General features: G+C 43.3%; 3 protein-coding genes across 12 annotated transcripts in view; all 3 read left to right on the forward strand.

Moving 5' to 3' along the window:
• The window catches only part of LOC109883005 (E3 ubiquitin-protein ligase TRIM39), an 11841-nt gene extending 2700 nt beyond the window's left edge, over window positions 1-9141 (forward strand). The window contains exons 2-10 of one of the 2 annotated variants that reach the window (XM_031814483.1): window positions 2897-3030; window positions 3228-3378; window positions 4244-4327; window positions 4995-5114; window positions 5332-5481; window positions 6114-6261; window positions 6670-6696; window positions 7266-7425; window positions 8434-9141. In XM_031814483.1, the coding sequence (XP_031670343.1) occupies window positions 2900-3030; window positions 3228-3378; window positions 4244-4327; window positions 4995-5114; window positions 5332-5481; window positions 6114-6261; window positions 6670-6696; window positions 7266-7425; window positions 8434-8818 (1356 nt within the window). In that variant the 5' untranslated portion in view covers window positions 2897-2899 and the 3' untranslated portion in view covers window positions 8819-9141. Of the gene's footprint in view, window positions 1-2896; window positions 3031-3227; window positions 3379-4243; window positions 4328-4994; window positions 5115-5331; window positions 5482-6113; window positions 6262-6669; window positions 6697-7262; window positions 7426-8433 lie in introns of both variants that reach the window. The other variant, XM_031814482.1, reaches the window with a different exon arrangement.
• A 2745-nt stretch (window positions 9142-11886) lies between these two features.
• On the forward strand, window positions 11887-16204 carry LOC109883013 (claudin-6). The gene is made up of 2 exons (XM_020475077.2): window positions 11887-12303; window positions 14939-16204. Exon 2 carries the CDS (start codon window positions 15241-15243, stop codon window positions 15883-15885), a length of 645 nt encoding a protein of 214 aa, XP_020330666.2. The 5' UTR covers window positions 11887-12303; window positions 14939-15240; the 3' UTR covers window positions 15886-16204.
• Window positions 16205-19930: 3726 nt separating this feature from the next.
• Window positions 19931-21737, forward strand: part of LOC116360007 (hepatocyte growth factor-regulated tyrosine kinase substrate-like) — a 31759-nt gene continuing 29952 nt past the window's right edge. For 3 of the 9 annotated variants that reach the window (XM_031814414.1, XM_031814416.1, XM_031814421.1), the window contains exons 1-2: window positions 19932-20093; window positions 21536-21620. In XM_031814414.1, the coding sequence (XP_031670274.1) occupies window positions 20057-20093; window positions 21536-21620 (122 nt within the window). In that variant the 5' untranslated portion in view covers window positions 19932-20056. Of the gene's footprint in view, window positions 20094-21535; window positions 21621-21737 lie in introns of all 9 variants that reach the window. The other 6 variants (XM_031814413.1, XM_031814418.1, XM_031814420.1 and 3 more) reach the window with 3 other exon arrangements.

Genomic DNA, 21737 nt, shown 5'->3' on the forward strand with positions numbered 1-21737 from the left:
AGACTAAATACTGTATGTTCCCTCTAGTCAGTGTTAACATCTTAACTTCAGTAGCCCTCCACTGTCCTTGTCTGGGTCTATTGAAGTCTCCAGAACTTCAGAGAGGATCCTAGATGCACACTATATTTAAGACAAAATACTGTATGTTCCCTCTAGTCAGTGTCAACATCTTAACTTCAGTAGCCCTCCACTGTCCTTGTCTGGGTCTATTGAAGTCTCCAGAACTTCAGAGAGGATCCTAGATGCACACTATATTTAAGACAAAATACTGTATGTTCCCTCTAGTCAGTGTCAACATCTTAACTTCAGTAGCCCTCCACTGTCCTTGTCTGGGTCTATTGAAGTCTCCAGAACTTCAGATAGGATCCTAGATGCACACTATATATAAGACTAAATACTGTATGTTCCCTCTAGTCAGTGTTAACATCTTAACTTCAGTAGCCCTCCACTGTCCTTGTCTGGGTCTATTGAAGTCTCCAGAACTTCAGAGAGGAACCTAGATGCACACTATATTTAAGACAAAATACTGTATGTTCCCTCTAGTCAGTGTCAACATCTTAACTTCAGTAGCCCTCCACTGTCCTTGTCTGGGTCTATTGAAGTCTCCAGAACTTCAGAGAGGAACCTAGATGCACACTATATTTAAGACAAAATACTGTATGTTCCCTCTAGTCAGTGTCAACATCTTAAATTCAGTAGCCCTCCACTGTCCTTGTCTGGGTCTATTGAAGTCTCCAGAACTTCAGAGAGGATCCTAGATGCACACTATATTTAAGACAAAATACTGTATGTTCCCTCTAGTCAGTGTCAACATCTTAACTTCAGTAGCCCTCCACTGTCCTTGTCTGGGTCTATTGAAGTCTCCAGAACTTCAGAGAGGATCCTAGATGCACACTATATTTAAGACTAAATACTGTATGTTCCCTCTAGTCAGTGTCAACATCTTAACTTCAGTAGCCCTCCACTGTCCTTGGGTTTCAGAACCGATGAGTTTTATAAACCTCTGTCTTTCTTCAGCTTGTTATTCATCAGCAAAATGGGAAAGAGGTGATTGAATGAATCAGTCTTTGTTATTGTTATTGTTATTGTTATTGTTACTGTTACTGTTATTGTTATTGTTACTGTTATTGTTATTGTTACTGTTATTGTTACTGTTATTGTTACTGTTACTGTTATTGTTACTGTTACTGTTACTGTTATTGTTACTGTTACTGTTATTGTCACTGTTACTGTTACTGTTACTGTTATTGTTATTGTTACTGTTATTGTTATTGTTACTGTTATTGTTATTGTTATTGTTACTGTTATTGTTATTATTGTTACTGTTACTGTTACTGTTATTGTTATTGTTACTGTTATTGTTATTGTTATTGTTACTGTTACTGTTATTGTTATTGTTACTGTTATTGTTACTGTTATTGTTATTGTTACTGTTACTGTTATTGTTATTGTTATTGTTATTGTTATTTATCAGCAAAATGGGAAAGAGGTCATTGAATGAATCTTTGTTATTTCACCTTGGAAAGTCTGATTGTATTATATTCCTTGCTGAGAGAAAACAGTGCCAAAGGAAAGTATTTTTCGTTACAGCCTTATTCTAAAATGAATTAAATAAATAAAAATCCTCAGCAATCTAAACACACTACCTCATAGTGACATCACAATACCTCATAGTGACATCACAATACCTCATAGTGACATCACAATACCCCATAGTGACAAAGCAAAAACAGGTTTTTAGATTTTTTTTTGGGGGGGGGGGGGAATTATACAAATCTATGAACAGAAATACCTAATTTACACAGACCCTTTTGCTGTGAGACTCAAAATTGAGCTCAGGTGCATCAAAATCCGGACTTGAACCCGATTGAACATCTCCGGAGAGACCTGAAAATAGCTGTGCAGCAACGCTCCCCATCTGACCTGACAGAGTTTGGGAGGATCTGCAGAGCAGAATGGGAGAAACTCCCCAAAAAGCAGCTGTGCCAAGCTTGTAGTGTCATTACTAAGAAGACTCAATGCTGTAATCGCTGGGGTCTGAATACCAATATTTACGTTTCTTTATTCTTAATACATTTGCTAAAATGTCTAAACCTGTTTTTGCTTTGCTTTTCATTATGGGGTATTGTGTGTGTGTGTAGATTGAGGGAGGGGGGGGGGGACAATTTAATCAATTTTAGAATAAGGCTGTAACATAACAAAATGTGGAAAAAGTCAAGGGGTCTGAATACTTTCTGAAGGCACTGTAACCCAACTGGCTAGTTGATTAAGTTGAATCTTGAAGCGAGTGAATACTGTGGCTTTTAACGCACGCTCTCCTTCCATTGGGAAAAATTAATGGGGGAAACCTTCAATAACTGTACCAGTGAACTCTGTCTGGCCTATCAAATGGAAGTATTACGTGACAAGAACATGAAGGTATTCAGAGAGACCTGACATTACATTTCATCTCTATATTGATATGTAATGGGGTGCATCTTTGGTTTTTAGAAGTGAGGGGGCGACAATGATAAAAACCGGGGGGGGGGGGGGGGGCATGATATATATTTTAAAAACAGTCTACGCGACCGCTCGGAGACGTCCTCATGGTCCTAAAGCACACTGGTGCCTCGTTTTTGTATCACATTACAATGGTAATGGGGGGAGATAAAAATGAAATTTCAGAATGTGTGGTGGTGGTGGGGGGGCATGCCCCCAGTGAAAGTTGCTTCCCTGTTAATGAGAGGCAGTACACTACAGGTTTCTGTTACTGCAAAGTGTTTCATGCTCAATCTCGTAGTATATTGAACTTGGACCTTTTAGAAAAAGGGGAATTGGAAAGGGTGGAGAGATGGAGCAGAGGGAAAAGAGGGTTACGGAAAGGATGAATTGATTGATTTATATGGTGTTCTTCCAGGGCATGGCATCTACCATCTCTACCGTCAGCCTCATCTCCGAGAGGCACTTCCTGTGCCCGCTGTGTAAGGACATCTTCAGCAGTCCTGTGACTACTCCGTGTGGCCACAGTTTCTGTCAGGACTGCCTGTGTGGGTACGTCCCCTCGTTATCTTACGATTATAAAGAATGAAGGTCGGGGGTGTCTATCGTTTGTTGAACTTTATTGAAAGCATTGCAGAGTACATTGTTGTTCACCAGCTCTGAAGCTCAAATAGTGCATGAGTAAAACATGGACTGGAGTACTGAGAGTATCATCAGAATAATAAAAACATGGACTGGGCTCATTACAGGTACTGGACCCGGCACCGTTCAGACTACTGTCCCCTCTGCAAGAGGTTGTTCCATTCCAGGCCAGACGTTAGTGTCAACCGCATCCTGGCTGACGTCTGTGACAACTACAGGAAGACACGGCCTGAGAGCCCTGAGGAGAGCCACGACACGGTACTCTACTGACCTTAGTGCAACATATTGTGACATTAAGAGGTTCAAGAGGCTACGGTGTACCTGTTATAGATACCTTGGTGTAATCCTCTTGATGTCATGATACCTTGGTGTAATCCTCTTGAAGTCATGGTACCTTGGTGTGATCCTCTTGATGTTATGATACCTTGGTGTAATCCTCTTGATGTTATCATACCTTGGTGTAATCCTCTTGATGTTATGATACCTTGGTGTAATCCTCTTGATGTCATGATACCTTGGTGTAATCATTGTGATGTCATGATACCTTGGTGTAATCCTCTTGATGTTATGATACCTTGGTGTAATCCTCTTGATGTTATCATACCTTGGTGTAATCCTCTTGATGTTATGATACCTTGGTGTAATCCTCTTGATGTTATGATACCTTGGTGTAATCCTCTTGATGTCATGATACCTTGGTGTAATCATTGTGATGTCATGATACCTTGGTGTAATCCTCTTGATGTTATGATACCTTGGTGTAATCCTCTTGATGTTATGATACCTTGGTGTAATCCTCTTGATGTCATGATACCTTGGTGTAATCCTCTTGGTATCATGACACCTTGGTGTAATCCTCTTGATGTCATGATACCTTGGTGTCATGTTACCTTGGTGTAATCATTGTGATGTCATGATACCTTGGTGTAATCCTCTTGGTGTCATGATACGTTGGTGTAATCCTCTTGGTGTCATGATACGTTGGTGTAATCCTCTTGGTGTTATGATACCTTGGTGTAAGCCTCTTGATGTTATGATACCTTGGTGTAATCCTTTTGATGTTATGATACCTTGGTGTAATCCTCTTGATGTTATGATACCTTGGTATAATCCTCTTCTGCAGCCACAGGTTGTAGACATTGACCAGATGATCCAGGAGCGACTGAAGAAAGTTGACAGACTCAGACACTCCCTGCAGCTCCTCAAAGTGAGTCCCGATCCCAAATGGGCCCCTAGCTCCTACACCAGGGCTCTCCAAGCCTGTTCCTGGAGAGCTACCTAACTCCAACTCCAGTTATAACTAACCTGGTTCAGTTTATCAACCAGCTAATTATTAGAATCAGGTGCGCTAGATTAGGGTTGGAGTTAAAACCTACAGGATGGTATCTCTCCAGGTACAGGGTTAGAGAGGTCCTACAGGATGGTATCTCTCCAGGTACAGGGTTAGAGAGGTCCTACAGGATGGTATCTCTCCAGGTACAGGGTTAGAGAGGTCCTACAGGATGGTATCTCTCCAGGTACAGGGTTAGAGAGGTTCTACAGGATGGTATCTCTCCAGGTACAGGGTTAGAGAGGTCCTACAGGATGGTATCTCTCCAGGTACAGGGTTAGAGAGGCCCTACTGGATGGTATCTCTCCAGGTACAGGGTTAGAGAGGTCCTACACCCTACGCCCTTATGTAGATCTAGATGAGTTCGACAAATCCACCACCCTTACCACATACATGTCTTTTGTCCAATCACACCTTATCATCTTAAAGTGATGTGAGATACAGACATGTATGTTATCCAATCAGAACTGATGTCTGAGATATTGACCGTCTCTTGGCCAATTAGAACTCGTCTGAGATACAGACATGTCTTTTGTCCAATCAGAACTCGTGTGTAAGGGAGGTGCGTGAGAGCCAGAAGGTGTTCTCTGCCCTTGTCAGTTCCATGGAGAAGAGCCACAAGGCCGTGGTGGCAGCCATTGAGGAGAGACAGGGGGAGGAGGAGGTCTGTAATGTACAGTAATACTCTGATTTATTTATGAACGTATAAACAATAGAATAACAATAATAACGGATTGGATGTATTGAGCTCCTTTCTCGTGAATGAGTTACACAAGGCGCTTTACATAGTAAGGGGGGAAACTCACCTCATCCACCACCTATTGACACAATACAATGTGATTATCAATATACCAAATGTTACAATGCTTGTGTTTCTTTAGAGGATTGTTGAGAAGCTGGTGAAGGAGCTGGAACAGGAGATTCTACAGCTGAGGAATGGAGACACTGACCTGAGGCCTTGTCATTCCCAGCAGAGCCATGATGAGCTCGGTGGTGGTGGTGGTGGTGGTGGTCAGAAGAGTGTTGCAGTGGTAAGCCTGGCGTAGGGTGAAGTCGCCCCTAGACGCTAGTTTTGGGCCAGTTTAGCATTTTCTCCATTAATGGTTAAGGTTTAGATTGAGGGAAAGGAAGCTGATCCTAGATCTGTACCTAGGGGAAACTTCACCCCAGAGCGGTAATCATATACTTAAGCAATAAGGCCCGAGGGGGTGTGGCATATAATCAACATACCAGAGCCAAGGGCTGTTCTTATGCACGACGCAACGCAGAGTACGGACTGGATACAGACCTTAAAACTGGTTACCAACGTCATTAGAACAGTAAAAAGACATGTTCTATCATACCCGTGGTATACCACGACATCCAGCCAATCAGCATTCAGGGCTCGAACCACCCAGTTTATAATGTCTGATATACATCGGATTTCAGCCAATCAGAATTCAGGACCCAAACTACCCGGTTTATAATGTAGATTAGGACACAGTAGGTCTACACGTAGATCTTTGCTTCCTCATGTCTTCATTTCCATTAACAGAAACAGAGTTTCTTAATTATCATGACCACAGAAGAAAAGGCTTGAACCCTTAAATTAGTCCCCCAACCACTTATATTTCATCTTAAAATATAACCGTGTTTGTTTGTTTGTCCTCTATGTACGTCGCAGAGCACCACTTCCACCACGGGCTACTCTGAGAGGAGGGATTGGTCCAAGTTTTCCATGGAGACAGACCCCTGTATGGGCGTGACCAGGAGAGCAGTGTCAGACCTGATGGACATGGTTAAAGGAGAGCTCTGTAGACTCTCTAAAGCTGGTTAGTATTTACACTACAGATACGATCATATCATACTGGATCCATCTCTTACAGTTCTACATCCACCCTCAACACTTTAGTAGACCACATGTTTTGTGTTGATTAGACATCTGTCAGCATCTGATAAATGATTACTGTATTATTCTACTGCATATCTTTAGGGTGAGTGAAATGTCAGATCTGTTAGTCTGGGAAGGATTCTTATGGAACTGTTATCTTTAGGGTGAGTGAAATGTCAGATCTGTTAGTCTGGGAAGGATTCTTATGGAACTGTTATCTTTAGGGTGAGTGAAATGTCAGATCTGTTAGTCTGGGAAGGATTCTTATGGAACTGTTATCTTTAGGGTGAGTGAAATGTCAGATCTGTTAGTCTGGGAAGGATTCTTATGGAACTGTTATCTTTTGCAGAGCTGAAGAAAATACAGAAATACACAGGTATGTCTCCACCTGCCCAAAGAGTTAGACATGCCATAATATCTATTTTTGTTGTTGTTCTTAAAGGACCAGTGCAGTCAAAATTCAGTTTTTCTGTGTTTTATATCATATTATACAACAGCTGATGAAACTAACACTGTAAAAGTGTGGGAAAGTGTTATTTCCTGATAGTTTTTGGTTGAAAATACAATCTTAATTAGCAGGTGTGGGTGGGCGGAAATTTAGGCTTTCCATTGTGACATCACAATGTGGTAAATTGGTTAATAGACTAATAACAAAGAGAGTTCCAAACCTCTCTGCCAATAACGGCTAGTCTTCAGTTTTCCCCTCCCCCCTCAGACCACTCCCAGACAGTCCTAGCCAAAATCTTGCTTGAGAAATACTTTACAAATTTTTGCCCATTTTAATGGAAATCTATTAGAGTAAGGTATTTAATTATTACTCAGAAAACAATTTGATATTGAATTAAGAATGGTGGCGTTGGGCCTTCAAAGTACTTGTTTTACCATGGTGAGTTTTCTGTTGCCATGGCACTTATATGTTTCTCTCTCCTTCCTCTACCCTAGTAGACATCTCCCTGAGTCCCAAGACGGCCCACGCCTTTCTCTCGGTCTCAGAAGACCGGAAACAGGTGCGACACACAGACAAACACCAGGAGGTCCCAGACAACCCCAAGAGGTTTGACCGCGTGGCCAACGTCCTGGGAAGAGAATCCTTCAGCAGTGGCAGGTACTGTAATGTCCCTCTTTATACTGTTTGCCAATATAATAGCATTCTATATCTATATATCTACATTATCATAAAGATCTATGATCATATATCTATGGTTCTTAGAACAGATGTCAGACCGTCTGATATAGTTTGTTTGTTGAACTTTACTGAAACTATTCACTGAAACTATTCACTCATGTCTCTTTACCTTACCTAGTCCCTGTAGTAAAACATGGACTGGATTTCAATACTAAGTTCATCAGTTATAATGATGAAAACATGGACTGGACTAGAATACAAGGTTCATCAGTTATAATGATGAAAACATGGACTGGACTTAATACAAGGTTCATCAGTTAGAATGATGAAAACCTGGACTGGACTTAATACAAAGTTCATCAGTTAGAATGATGAAAACATTGATTCCATTCGAGGTACTACTGGACTAATGTTGACTTCATTCCAGGTACTAATGTTGACTCTATTCCAGCTACTAATGTTGACTCCATTCCAGCTACTAATGTTGACTCCATTCCAGGTACTAATGTTGACTTCATTCCAGGTACTAATGTTGACTCCATTCCAGGTACTAATGTTGACTTCATTCCAGGTACTAATGTTGACTTCATTCCAGGTACTAATGTTGACTCCATTCCAGGTACTAATGTTGACTCCATTCCAGGTACTACTGGACTAATGTTGACTCCATTCCAGATACTAATGTTGACTCCATTCCAGGTACTACTGGACTAATGTTGACTCCATTCCAGCTACTAATGTTGACTCCATTCCAGCTACTAATGTTGACTCCATTCCAGCTACTAATGTTGACTCCATTCCAGCTACTAATGTTGACTCCATTCCAGCTACTAATGTTGACTTCATTCCAGATACTAATGTTGACTCCATTCCAGGTACTAATGTTGACTCCATTCTAGGTACTACTGGACTAATGTTGACTCCATTCCAGGTACTACTGGACTAATGTTGACTCCATTCCAGGTACTAATGTTGACTCCATTCCAGGTACTACTGGGAGGTGGAGGTGGGAGAGAAGATAGAGTGGAACCTGGGCGTGGCCAGACAGTCCATCAACAGGAAAGGGAAGTTTACAGTCAGCCCAGCCAATGGCTTCTGGACACTGAGCCTAAAGAGCGGGGGTCAATACGTAGCTAACACCTCCCCCACTGTCACCCCCGTGGGCCTGGAGCAGAAGCCCAGGAAGGTGGGGGTGTTTCTGGACTATGTGGAGGGCCGAGTGTCCTTCTACTGCGCGGAGACTGGGGTTCACATCCATACGTTTACAGATGGCTTCACTGATAGACTACATCCACTCTTTAGTCCTGGGAGGCAACATGGGGGCAGGAATATCGCTCCTCTGACTATTAGTACTAGCTTCTGTAGCATCTGAGCCCCCTGACTTAACCCCCACGCCTGTAATAGTCATTTAATAATGTCATTATGTAGCCTAATGTAGAATAAGGCTCACTCGGTCCTCTCTCACGTCTGCATTTTCAGTTGGATAAACTGGCTCCTTTCCTAATATTGAGTTAATGCAGTGTCTGTGTTATCAGGCAATGAGCTGGGTAATCAATAGTAATGCTATAATTTATTTTATTTATAATTTATGACAGTATATATGAACCCTCAAATGTATATTTTTTACAAAGTGTTGACTTTTTAAAAATTCTGTGCATCATTAAAAAATCTGTAAATTATTCACATACATTCTAGTTCTAGAATGACTGAGTCATTTCATAAACCATGCCGCAGGCCCTAACTATTTGTTTGATAACAAGAAACCTTGACCATTCATGTATCAACCTTGTCCAGTCATGCTACCTAGCTAACATCTGGCTAACAGCTGGCTAACAGCGGGCCAACAGCGGTCTAACAGCGGTCTAACAGCTGGCTAACAGCGGGCTAACAGTGGGCCAACAGCTGGCTAACAGCGAGCCAACAGCTGGCTAACAGCTGGCTAACAGCGGGCTAACAGCTGGATAGATACTCCAGGTGATGTGCTTGAAAGGTAGGATCGATCATCTCTTTTTCTGGTTCCCCTGTGACTGTCTGGTGCCCCTAACTTCTTAAAGGTCCAATGCAGACATTTTTATTTAAATGGCAAATCATTTCTGGGTAACAATGAAGTGCCTAACTGTGATTGTTTTCAATTGAAATGGTCAAAGAGAAACAAAAAATGAGCTTCTAAAAAAAAAGAGCAATTTCTCAAACAAGAATTTTGCTAGGACTGTCTGGGAGTGGGGGAGGGGGAAACTGAAAACTAGCTGTTATTGGCAGAGAGGTTTGGAACTCTCTTTCTTATTGGTCTACTACCAGTTTATGAGCTGGTGATGTCACCAGGCAGGCCAAAACTCCATCCCACCAGAACAGGCTGTCATTTCAGACGGTCTTTTTGAACAGCTCGTACACTACAAGGGCATTATCAGAAATTTCACAATTGCACAGATTTATTCCAATCCCATAATGTGGAAATATATATAAACACAGAAAGGTCTAGTTTTTGATTGAACTGGGCCTTTAAAGTTGTCAGCACCACACGTGCTCCCACCCACTACAAGACTATCCACTCACTATCCACCCACTACAAGACTATCCACTACAAGACCAACTATCCACTACAAGACCATCCATCCACTACAAGACCATCCATCCACTACAAGGCCAACTATCCACTACAAGACCAACTACGCACTACAAGACCATCAATCCACTACAAGACCAACTATCCACTACAAGACCATCCATCCACTACAAGACCATCTATCCACTACAAGACCAACTATCCACTACAAGACCATCTATCCACTACAAGACCAACTATCCACTACAAGACCAACTATCCACTACAAGACCAACTCTCCACTACAAGACCAACTATCCACTACAAGACCATCTATCCACTACAAGACCAACTATCCACTACAAGACCATCCATCCACTACAAGACCAACTACCCACTACAAGGCCATCCATCCACTACAAGACCAACAATCCACTACAAGACCATCCATCCACTACAAGACCAACTACCCACTACAAGACCAACTACCCACTACAAGACCAACTACCCACTACAAGACCATCTATCCACTACAAGGCCAACTATCCACTACAAGGCCAACTATCCACTACAAGACCAACTATCCACTACAAGACCAACTACGCACTACAAGACCAACTATCCACTACAAGACTAACTACCCACTACAAGACCATCTATCCACTACAAGACCATCTATCCACTACAAGACCATCTATCCACTACAAGACCAACTATCCACTACAAGACCAACTATCCACTACAAGACCAACTATCCACTACAAGACCAACTATCCACTACAAGACCATCTATCCACTAAAAGACCAACTATCTACTACAAGACCATGGTGTTTACCTACGGAGCAGCAAGGTGAACTGCCCCTCCTTGTCTTCAGGCTCAAACCCTACACCCCAACCTCCCGAGTGGCGCAGCGGTCTAAGGCATTGCATCTCAGTGCTAGAGGCATCACTACAGACCCTGGTTTGATTCCAGGCTGTATCACAACCGGCCGTGATTGGGAGTCCCATAGGGTGGCGCACAATTGTCTCACCGTCGTCCGGGTTAGGGTTTGGTTAAATAAAAAAATAAAAAACCCTGAGTACTCCGTTCTGGTGTCTTGGTCCTACCACCCCTAGGGGAGGGCAGCTCCCACTCAGCCCAGTCAAAGCTCTTCTCTGTCCCGGCACCTCAATGGTGGAACGAGCTTCCCCATGAAACTAGGACAGCAGAGTCCCTGTCCATCTTCTGAAAACGTGTGTACCTCTTCAAAGAGTATCTTAAATAAGACATCCCAGTCTTATTTCCCCTCCAACTTAAATTATACTTGTCTTTTCCTACAAGCATTGACCTTGCTGATAACTACTTCATTGAGTTGAGTGTCTCACCTTGCTATTTTAAGATGAATGCACTTGACTGTAAGTCACTCTGGATAAGAGCGTCTGGTAAATGACTTAAATGTAAATCGTAAAGTTTTATTTCGATCCCTGTTCTGTTCTCCTAGTACTTCCTGTTTCTTTCGTTGGCTAGTTGAATTCTCGTCGTTGATCAGCACGGTTAACGGGTTGATGGGTGGTTACCACAGCTACAACGGTCCTTTCGTAACTTCCAAAGGTCAAGTTAAAGGCAGGTTTTTAGGAGACATGAGACATGTGAACAGGAGGTAGAATAAAGGGAGAGAACTGAACTAGAGCCCTCTGTGACCCGCCTCAGTCACTAACTTCAGTTGAACACATAAAACATTAAAAACAGGGAGATGAAAAGAATGGAGCACATCAAAGAACAAGCGAGGCGAAAAGATGAAAAAGAAGACAGAATGGGTTGTTGGCCTGGATGGATGGAGGAATGAATGGATGATGGTGTGGGGGTGTCGGAGAGAGAGAACAGCAGTGGAGAACAGCATGCCATTGTACTTGAACACCAGGCACTGGGAGACACACACACACACACAAACACCGCTACACATACTGTCACACACGCTTACACAGACACACTGACAGACACACAAGCGTATGCTTCTACCCACTGCCACACAGACTTGCGCTAGCTGGCATCTCAGAGGGCAGCCCTCTCTCCAGTCCTGTCCTGTCCTGGGTGTTGAAGCTCGCTGGATGTTGAAGCTCTTCACCCCCTCTGCAGAAGCCAGCCTGACCTCTCAGGTCCTCGTTCGTACCTGTGGACTGAGCTGAACCTTCAAGACCTCTGTCTCTGCCTCCCCCTGAACCAGCCAACCGGTTACCTACATCCACCTCTGACCGATACAACCACAGCTCCACAGGACTGCGGAAGAACACACTGCTTGGAAGAGGAGAGGAGATCCAACACACTCCATCTGAGGTGACTAATGTACTCTAATCTATTGTTGATGTGTGTATTGAAACTCTAATGTATTGTTGATGTGTATTGTAAATACTACGGCGTTAGTACAGTCAACAAAAACATTGTGGTATTGAAACCTTCCACCTCAAGGTTAAGAAGGTGTTCCGTAGCTTGTTGGACCTGTCTGTGTCAGGATCTCACTGTCTATTATACTAATGTGTTTAGTCTCTTTTAGGATCTCACTGTCTATTATACTAATGTGTTTATTCTCTTTTAGGATCTCACTGTCTATCATACTAATGTGTTTATTCTCTTTTGGGATCTCACTGTCTATCATACTAATGTGTTTATTCTCTTTTAGGATCTCACTGTCTATTATACTAATGTGTTTCTTGTCTTTTATCATTAGTATGATACTGTAATTTATAAACTGGGCGGTTCAAGCCCTGAATGTTGATTGGCTGAGAGCCGTGGTATACGGTATACCACGGGTACGACAAATAATTTCTTTCTACTGCTCTATTTACGTTGGTAACCAGTTTATAATAGCAATAAGGCACCTCGGGGGTGTGTGGCATATGGTCAATATACCATGACTAAGGGCTGTATCCAGGCACTCTGCGTTGCGTCGTGCTTAAGAACAGCCCTTAGCTGTGGTATATTGGCCATATACCACACCCCCCCAGGCCTTATTGTTTAAGTATCTGATGCCTTTTCTTTTTTTTTTACCAATGTGGCATGAAACTAGAGAGGAGAAACTAGAGAGGGGAAACTAGAGAGGGGAAACTAGAGAGGGGAAACTAGAGAGGGGAAACTAGAGAGGAGAAACTAGAGAGGGGAAACTAGAGAGGGGAAACTAGAGAGGGGAAACTAGAGAGGGGGAACTAGAGAGGAGAGACTAGAGAGGAGAAACTAGAGAGGGGAAACTAGAGGGGAAACTAGAGAGGAGAAACTAGAGAGGGGAAACTAGAGAGGGGAAACTAGAGAGGGGAAACTAGAGAGGGGGAACTAGAGAGGAGAGACTAGAGAGGAGAAACTAGAGAGGGGAAACTAGAGGGGAAACTAGAGAGGAGAAACTAGAGAGGAGAAACTAGAGAGGGGAAACTAGAGAGGGGAAACTAGAGAGGAGAAACTAGAGAGGAGAAACTAGAGAGGGGAAACTAGAGAGGAGAGACTAGAGAGGAGAAACTAGAGAGGGGAAACTAGAGAGGGGAAACTAGAGAGGGGAAACTAGAGAGGAGAAACTAGAGAGGAGAAACTAGAGAGGAGAAACTAGAGAGGGGAAACTAGAGAGGAGAGACTAGAGAGGAGAAACTAGAGAGGGGAAACTAGAGAGGGGAAACTAGAGAGGGGAAACTAGAGAGGAGAAACTAGAGAGGAGAAACTAGAGAGGGGAAACTAGAGAGGGGACACTAGAGAGGAGAAACTAGAGAGGAGAAACTAGAGAGGGGAAACTAGAGAGGGGAAACTAGAGAGGGGAAACTAGAGAGGGGAAACTAGAGAGGGGAAACTAGAGAGGGGAAACTAGAGATAAAGGTCCCCTGTTAGACAATATTTTAATCATAGTCTTATTTCATCACCCCAATGTTCATTTCAAGTTGAATTCACGGTTAGTTGACAACTCAACCAAATGTAAATCCAAACAGACGTCAGTTCAATGTTAAGTTTGGATTTACATTTGGTTGAGTTGTCAACTAACTGTGAATTCAACTTGAAATGAACAACACATGTCACCATGTCATTGGATTTAGGTTCAAAGTTAGGTGGAAAAAAAAGACTAAATGTCCTTTACGTTCATGACGTTTTGATCCGATAAGTTTTCCACGTTGATTCAACGTCATCACGTAGATTTTTTGTTGTTGTTGAAATGACGCGGAAACAAACGGTGATTCAACCAATTTTTGCCCAGCGGGTTAACCTCTATCAATTTTGCCGATACAAGTAGTGATTGATCCATCTATTGTATCAGTCCAGCTGTTATTTCTCCCAGTGTAATTAAGACGGTCCAGAACAGAGTTAAACCGAGCTGGGTCCTCAGTCAACAGATCCTGGGCCCACTGTACTAGTCCTGTATGAAAGCCCTGCTGTGTTCCGATCCTCCTCATGTTTTCCTGAGATAACCCAGTGTTCTGGCCAGGCAGGCGTAGCAGCTCGTAGCTCCAACACCCACAGTAGGACAGTCAATGGAAACCGTTCTCTCTCTGCTCCTTCGGGTCCACACTGGAATCCAGTCACTCTCAGGCCCTCCCCCCCCCTGCCTGTTTACAAATAGTTATGATAAACATTACTTACAGTAGCTAAACACTGGGATTATTTGGATTTTTACATGTTTATGAATGCTATGCTAATCTGTGTAGGATTCAATAGACTGGGTGAATGGTACTTCTGCCTGACAACACAGCTCTTAGCTCCCTCAGTAGATACTGGAGAACTTTTATTTGTATAGCTTTGAATCTTTTTAAGGAATTGATCTTATTAACACTTTGTTCTAGCTAGCTATTTGTGTAGGTAGCTATCAAGTAAACACAATGATTCATGATATGATTTGCTATTATTCTGGTGGTTTAGAAGTGCATTTGCATAAGTGCAGTTCAGAAATGTCCTCAACTGGATCACTATACTAACCACTGCTTTTATTTCATCTGGTTGTTAGGACGTTCGGCCTCGTCTGTCCCCAGTTGGCCTCCACATCAACCAGAGAGAAGGAGAGGGGCAAGAAGAAGAAGAAGAGGAGGAGGAAGACATCTGTTTTTCAAGATTTCGGGGGTGCATAGACTTTCCACGGCTTGGGACTATTTTAGTGAGACAAAGAGAAAGGACTTTAACATCCCAGTAACAACCAACGTGGTACAAATACTTACGAAAATACAGCCAAATACCGGTAGACATCGTCAACCGTCACCACAACCGTTACTACTGCCACAACAACAACAACAACAGCCTGACACCTTAACCATGGCGACCACCGGCATGCAGCTCCTGGGCCTGATCTTGTCTCTGGTTGGCTGGGTGGGCGGCTTCCTGGTATGCTCTGTTCCGCTGTGGCGCGTCACCGCCTTCATCGGCAACAACATCGTGACGGCTCAGATCATCTGGGAGGGGCTGTGGATGACCTGCATCGTCCAATCAACGGGCCAGATCCAGTGCAAGGTGTACGACAGTCTCTTGGCCCTGCCCAGCGACATGCAGGCGGCCCGGGGCCTCACCGTGCTCTCCGTCCTCCTCTGTGGCCTGGCCCTGGCTTTAGGTGTGGTGGGGGTAAAGTGCACCAAGTGTATTGGTCAGAATAGTCTGAAGGCTCGTATTGCAAGGATCTCCGGCTTTCTGTTCGGCATCGCTGGGTTTCTCTACCTGGTTCCTATCTGCTGGACGGCCCACTCCATTATCAGGGACTTCTATGATCCCCACGTGGCCGCGCCGCACAAGAGAGAGCTAGGCCCCGCTCTATACCTGGGCTGGGGGGCGTCGGCCTTGCTCCTGATTGGTGGGTCGCTGCTGTATGCCGGGTCGAGTCCTCCAGGCATCCCCGGGTCTCCGACCTTCAGCAGCGACAGCAGCCCCCGTAGAGGACCTGCTGCTCAGGTCAAAGGTTACGTCTGATCGGAATGCCACAAAACCCCATGATTCTATGATTCCATGATTCCGAAATTCTATGATTCCATGATTCCGCCCTGACAACATGAAAAACCCTCCTCTCTTAGTATTTATACTTTTTAATACTTTGGAATGTTAATGTTATTATTATTCGGTGGTGCTTTTTCTCATTCTTTTAAAAGATGCACTAGGAGGTTATGAAGGGAATTGTGAAATCATTTTGTTATTTCATGTGTCCCTGTTGTCCTCCGATAACCCCATTGTCTGTCAGTCTGTCTGTCTGTCAGTGTAAAACCCAATAAAATCATCAGTCTTTCAATTCCTCTCTGGGAAACTCCTCTGTGTGAATTCATCTATTCTAGGATACAGTAGCCTATATTCGCTTCAAACCAAAGGATTAGGATGGTCACCAAGAATAAATGTCTTGGCATTGTAGTGGGTCAATAGAACATGTTGTCATGTCGTCACCATTGTGACCTGTGAGTGGTGGTGCAGATTGGAACAGAACAATAGAACAATGGGGAACTGTGTGTGTGTGTACGTCTGTGAGTGTGTGGTGTAGCGCTGATGGAGAGAGCACCAGCCAAGGGCCTTTTTCCCAACCAGCTACCACTCATCCTCCATCTCCCATCAGGTCATCACTACAGACTGTATAGTTATCTCCATGTTTCAATGTCTCCAGTCCAGTCTAGATATCAAAACCGGGCTCCTGTCCTCAGTTCTTAGGGGACACTGCCCGCGTCCCAAATACCACCTTATTCCCTATACAGTTCGATGCTTTTGATGGAAGCATAGAGCTCTGGTTTAAAACTAGTGCACTACAATGGGCTCTGATCAAACAAAGTGCACTATATAGGGAATAGGGTTCAATTTAATTTAAGACTCAGACTCCAGTCCAGTCCAGTCCAGCAGAACCAGGCTCCTCACAAATGATTGGCTGACAATGACGTCATCAGGTGATGATGTCATTGCATCGTTCCCATACACCGTAAGACGGGGTTCGTCAACTAGGTTTTTGCCTCGGGGCCCAAAAGGTTTTCAGAGCTAATAGTCGGCGGGCTGGAACACAATTAGCATATAACAGGAGCAAAGTTAATAGAAGCAGACAGTACAAATGGAACAGCATTCTTTTAGAACACATGATTCATACGTAATACATTTAATGACAATAACATAATCATTTTGAATTGATTAAAACTCATAAAATCGCCAATGCCTTCTTTATTCAGTTATTTATTGTTGTGTATGTCTCTGTGTGTTGATTGGCAGGGGGAAAAACAGCTCTAGAATAGTCTACTGGAGGCTACGCTAGTTTATTTATTGTTGTGTATGTCTCTGTGTGTTGATTGGCAGGGGGAAAAACAGCTCTAGAATAGTCTACTGGAGGCTACGCTAGTTTATTTATTGTTGTGTATGTCTCTGTGTGTTGATTGGCAGGGGGAAAAACAGCTCTAGAATAGTCTACTGGAGGCTACGCTAGTTTATTTATTGTTGTGTATGTCTCTGTGTGTTGATTGGCAGGGGAAAACAGCTCTAGAATAGTCTACTGTAGGCTACGCTAGTTTATTTATTGTTGTGTATGTCTCTGTGTGTTGATTGGCAGGGGGAAAAACAGCTCTAGAATAGTCTACTGTAGGCTACGCTTGTTTGATTTACGTCAACATTCCTTCAGAACAATTACCTTCCCATATACTGGAAGATCTGATGTCAAATCTCCACTGTTGATTGAGTACATTAGAAGAAATGACAAACATCTCTCCATTAAAACGGTAAGTGTGTGTGTGTGTGTGTGTGTGTGTGTGTGTGTGTGTGTGTGTGTGTGTGTGTGTGTGTGTGTGTGTGTGTGTGTGTGTGTGTGTTTTGTCAAAGCATGTCATGTGGGATGTGTTGAGCGCCAGTAATAACTATTGTATTCATGAGACATAGTTGACATCCTTCAGATTCTACAGTTGCAGTGCTGTTATAGCTACTTTAATTATGATAAGCCATTTCATAAGATCTATCCATCTTATAAATATGACAACCCACATCACCGGCAGGAATAATGATTATCAATGTATCATATATATAAATGCAGATTTCATTAACTGTACAGCAGTAGATAAGGATCACAGTGCATGGCATGTAGCCTCTTAGTGTAGGTATATAAATAAATCAAGTCACATATTTTAAACACACACATTCTACTTTTAATTCAAGTAGATTTTCTGCACACAAAATGGAATCCATCTCATTAAATTAAACACGTTGTCATCTGCTAGAAGCTGTTGTTTATACATCGTCTTGTTTCTTTGACTGGTGGGTGGTGAGGAAGCTCCTGGCTAAGCTCGTCTCTCTCTGTGTCCAGCTCTACCAGCTATCAGTAGAGACTAGTAGACAGTCTTCCTCTCTCTCTGTGTCCAGCTCTACCAGCTAACAGTAGAGACTAGTAGACAGTCTTCCTCTCTCTCTGTGTCCAGCTCTACCAGTTAACAGTAGAGACTAGTAGACAGTCTTCCTCTCTCTCTGTGTCCAGCTCTACCAGCTAACAGTAGAGACTAGTAGAAAGTCTTCTTCTCTCTGTGTCCAGCCCTACCAGCTAACAGTAGAGACCAGTAGACAGTCTTCCTCTCTCTCTGTGTCCAGCTCTACCAGCTAACAGTAGAGACTAGTGGACAGTCTTCCTCTCTCTGTGTCCAGCCCTACCAGCTAACAGTAGAGACTAGTAGACAGTCTTCCTCTCTCTCTGTGTCCAGCCCTACCAGCTAACAGTAGAGACCAGTAGACAGTCTTCCTCTCTCTCTCTGTGTCCAGCCCTACCAGCTAACAGTAGAGACTAGTAGACAGTCATCCTCTCTCTCTGTGTCCAGCCCTACCAGCTAACAGTAGAGACTAGTAGACAGTCTTCCTCTCTCTCTGTGTCCAGCCCTACCAGCTAACATTAGAGACTAGTAGAGACAGAGACACAATGTCACTGTATGGAGCATCAGCAGCACAGCCACAACAATGGCCTCCAGTGTTGTGAGTGCCAGGTAGTGACTCATACATAGAAATATAATCCACAGAAAAGGGCTTGGAACCTCTAACCCTGGACATTTGACTTGTATATGGATGGGTACACTCCCATTGGCTGTCAGTCCACCCATAATGCCATCATTGACTTGAATGGGGTGGGTCGTTCTATGCATTCTGCTTCTATGTACTCATCTATGACCTATGTATACCAGTGTAGGGAGGAGGAGAGTGTGATGAAATACAGCAAGGCAGTTCCTATTATTCCTCATAACAATGTGATGGAATGGATAGATGGCTGGATAGGGCCTAATCACGATGACGTAAGCCAATACCACAGGAGGCTGCTGACGGAAGGATGGCTCATAATAATGGCCGTGATTGAGCACATGGGAACCATGTGTTCTATGTATGTGTACCCGTCCACCCCAACTAAAGTGCCACCAACCTCCTGTGGCCTAGACACATAGAAGGTTGCAGCTCCACCACCCACCAACACTTAACGATCCCTCTCTTCTCTTTAACAATTTCATGTCGATTAAATTGGCTCGCACAGGTAGACTGTGAATGGGCCTCCGATTTGTTCTAGGGGTGGCAGGGTAGCCTAGTGGTTAGAGAGTTGGACAAGGAACCAGAAGGTTGCAAGTTCAAACCCCCGAGCTGACAAGGTACAACTCTGTTGTTCTGCCCCTGAACAGGCAGTTAACCCACTGTTCCTAGGCTGTCATTGAAAATAGGAATTTTTATTTTTTTATTTAAATGTCTCCCTGTATTTCACTTGATCAAACTGAGTAGAATTTAGGCGAACCAACTGATCAGAAAACCGCCATTGGTGAGGATTTATTGAGTACCCAGTAAAGTCTAGCTTGTTGCACCGTCATAAAAATATTCCCCTGTCAAACTTAATGTTGTGGAACCCATGTCCACTTGAATGAACTGTACACAACCAAGTCCCCCTGTACAATCCCCTCTTCAGACTATAGGGGGCAACGTCACAATACCTTTTGGAATAGACGGACTTCACCCACCGAACCACAGAGTTTCTAAACCCGAAACAGGAAGTAGGAAGTAGCAAATAACTTTACAGCTGGCTAGCGATCTATACAGTGGATGTGTTAAAATCATTTTTGGATTGACCCCCAAAAAATTACGTTCTCGTCAGCTAGCCTGCGTCATTGGATCAGCCATGGGAAAGGGTGGTGGTACATTTGAGAGGCTTCTTGGTAAGATATGAGTATCTAAACATTTTACACCGGTGACTGTTTTTTTGCGTATTGTTTTGGCAGTCGTTTGGGGCTGTGACACAGCCCTGCTAACATTAGCTAACGTTACCTAGCTAAACTTGGCATTGTCTGTGTTCAGTTCGACGATAGGCCGAGGCCTCTAATCGAGTATCGTCTTTTCTATCGAGTATTGCAGTGTAACTGCTTATCGATAACATGTCATTTAATCTACCAAAAACTATGTTTACATGCCAGGCATTTTGTCTAGCCTAGGTTAGCTTGGCTAGCTAGCATGCTAGCAACGCAATCAGAGGATGTTGTGTGGGTGCGTTGCGCCCCGATTTTCCCGACATAAAATAAAAAATACAAACATATTTGTTTTGTTGGATATCCCCGATCGTCAGACATAAATAATTGTTTTTATAATTTGCATAACTTTCATTATTTGCCATCCAGCTAGCTAGTTGTTCTAGATATATTAGCTCGTTTGCTAGTAGTAGCTTAGTGGGCTATCTATCCAGCTCACCCCACTGCGCCAGACAACGTCACCAGACATATGTTCTTATCAGTCATCGTAGACTAACTTCAACCCCTAAACAGTTCAGACAACTCGCTGACAACTGTAATCATCAGTAGATTGCTTCAAGTGCTCTGATGTTATTGAGGGTGCCAGTGCCTATTGTTGAGCCCTGTGTTGGCATAATAATGTAAGGCCAACACATCATAAACTGGCCCACAGAAAAGGCCGAAGGTTTGTGTCAATCATAATAACATACAGGCTCATTCCCGGTTACCGACGTTTCCTCTTAGTTTTGCAACGGCCGCAAGCTAGTTAGTTACTGTGTAGAAATGCATTCCATAACAGCATACCTGGATCCACTCACTATTAATCACTAACTAGGCCTACCCCACCCCCATCATTTACTGAATGGAGAAATCCTCTGTTTCCTTCCCAACAGGGATCGAATAATATGATCAGTTACATTTGTATAGGTCCACACGTCATGCCTGGACATGTTCATGTTGTAGTCTAAACTCTGAATTAAAATTGTGATGTGGGAAAGGCTGCTTTCTCAGTCATTAATGATTTTGAATAGGTGCTAGTCACAATCAATTTCACCTGCTCACAAGCAAACACACAACTCCACTGTTTAGAGAAATAGCCTATGCTTTCAGGTGTAAGGTTTTGTCTTATCCACCCTGGTTAAAAGACCCTCACACTTCTCTTTTCTTACTAACACTGACTTAGCTGATAGCTACTTTATTGAGGGAATGTGTACTTGCTACGACTGTGATATGTGGTTGTCTCACCAAGCTATTTTAAGATTAATGCACTGACTGTAAGTCGCTCTGGAAAACATTCTGCTGAATGACGTAAATGTTTATGATGATCTTGAATGAAAGACATGTGAGACACTGAACCCTCTCCTCTCTGTCTGCAGATAAAGCAACCAGTCAGCTGCTGCTGGAGACAGACTGGGAGTCCATCCTGCAGATCTGTGATCTCATTCGTCAAGGAGACACACAGTGAGTAGTAGAGTGCCGGGTACACCACAGCCCTGATCAAATACTTAGAATCCTTCCTTCCTTCTGGTAATCACTAGCCTAATCTCTGTGATTGGATAATTGCAGTGGAGAAGTCCT

This window comes from Oncorhynchus kisutch, unplaced genomic scaffold, assembly GCF_002021735.2.
Source record: "Oncorhynchus kisutch isolate 150728-3 unplaced genomic scaffold, Okis_V2 Okis06b-Okis10b_hom, whole genome shotgun sequence".
NCBI classification, from domain to species: domain Eukaryota; kingdom Metazoa; phylum Chordata; class Actinopteri; order Salmoniformes; family Salmonidae; genus Oncorhynchus; species Oncorhynchus kisutch.

Excerpts from the sequence above, each read along its gene's own strand:
- LOC109883013 (XM_020475077.2), top strand. The coding sequence starts at position 15,241 with ATGGCGACCACCGGCATGCAGCTCCTGGGCCTGATCTTGTCTCTGGTT.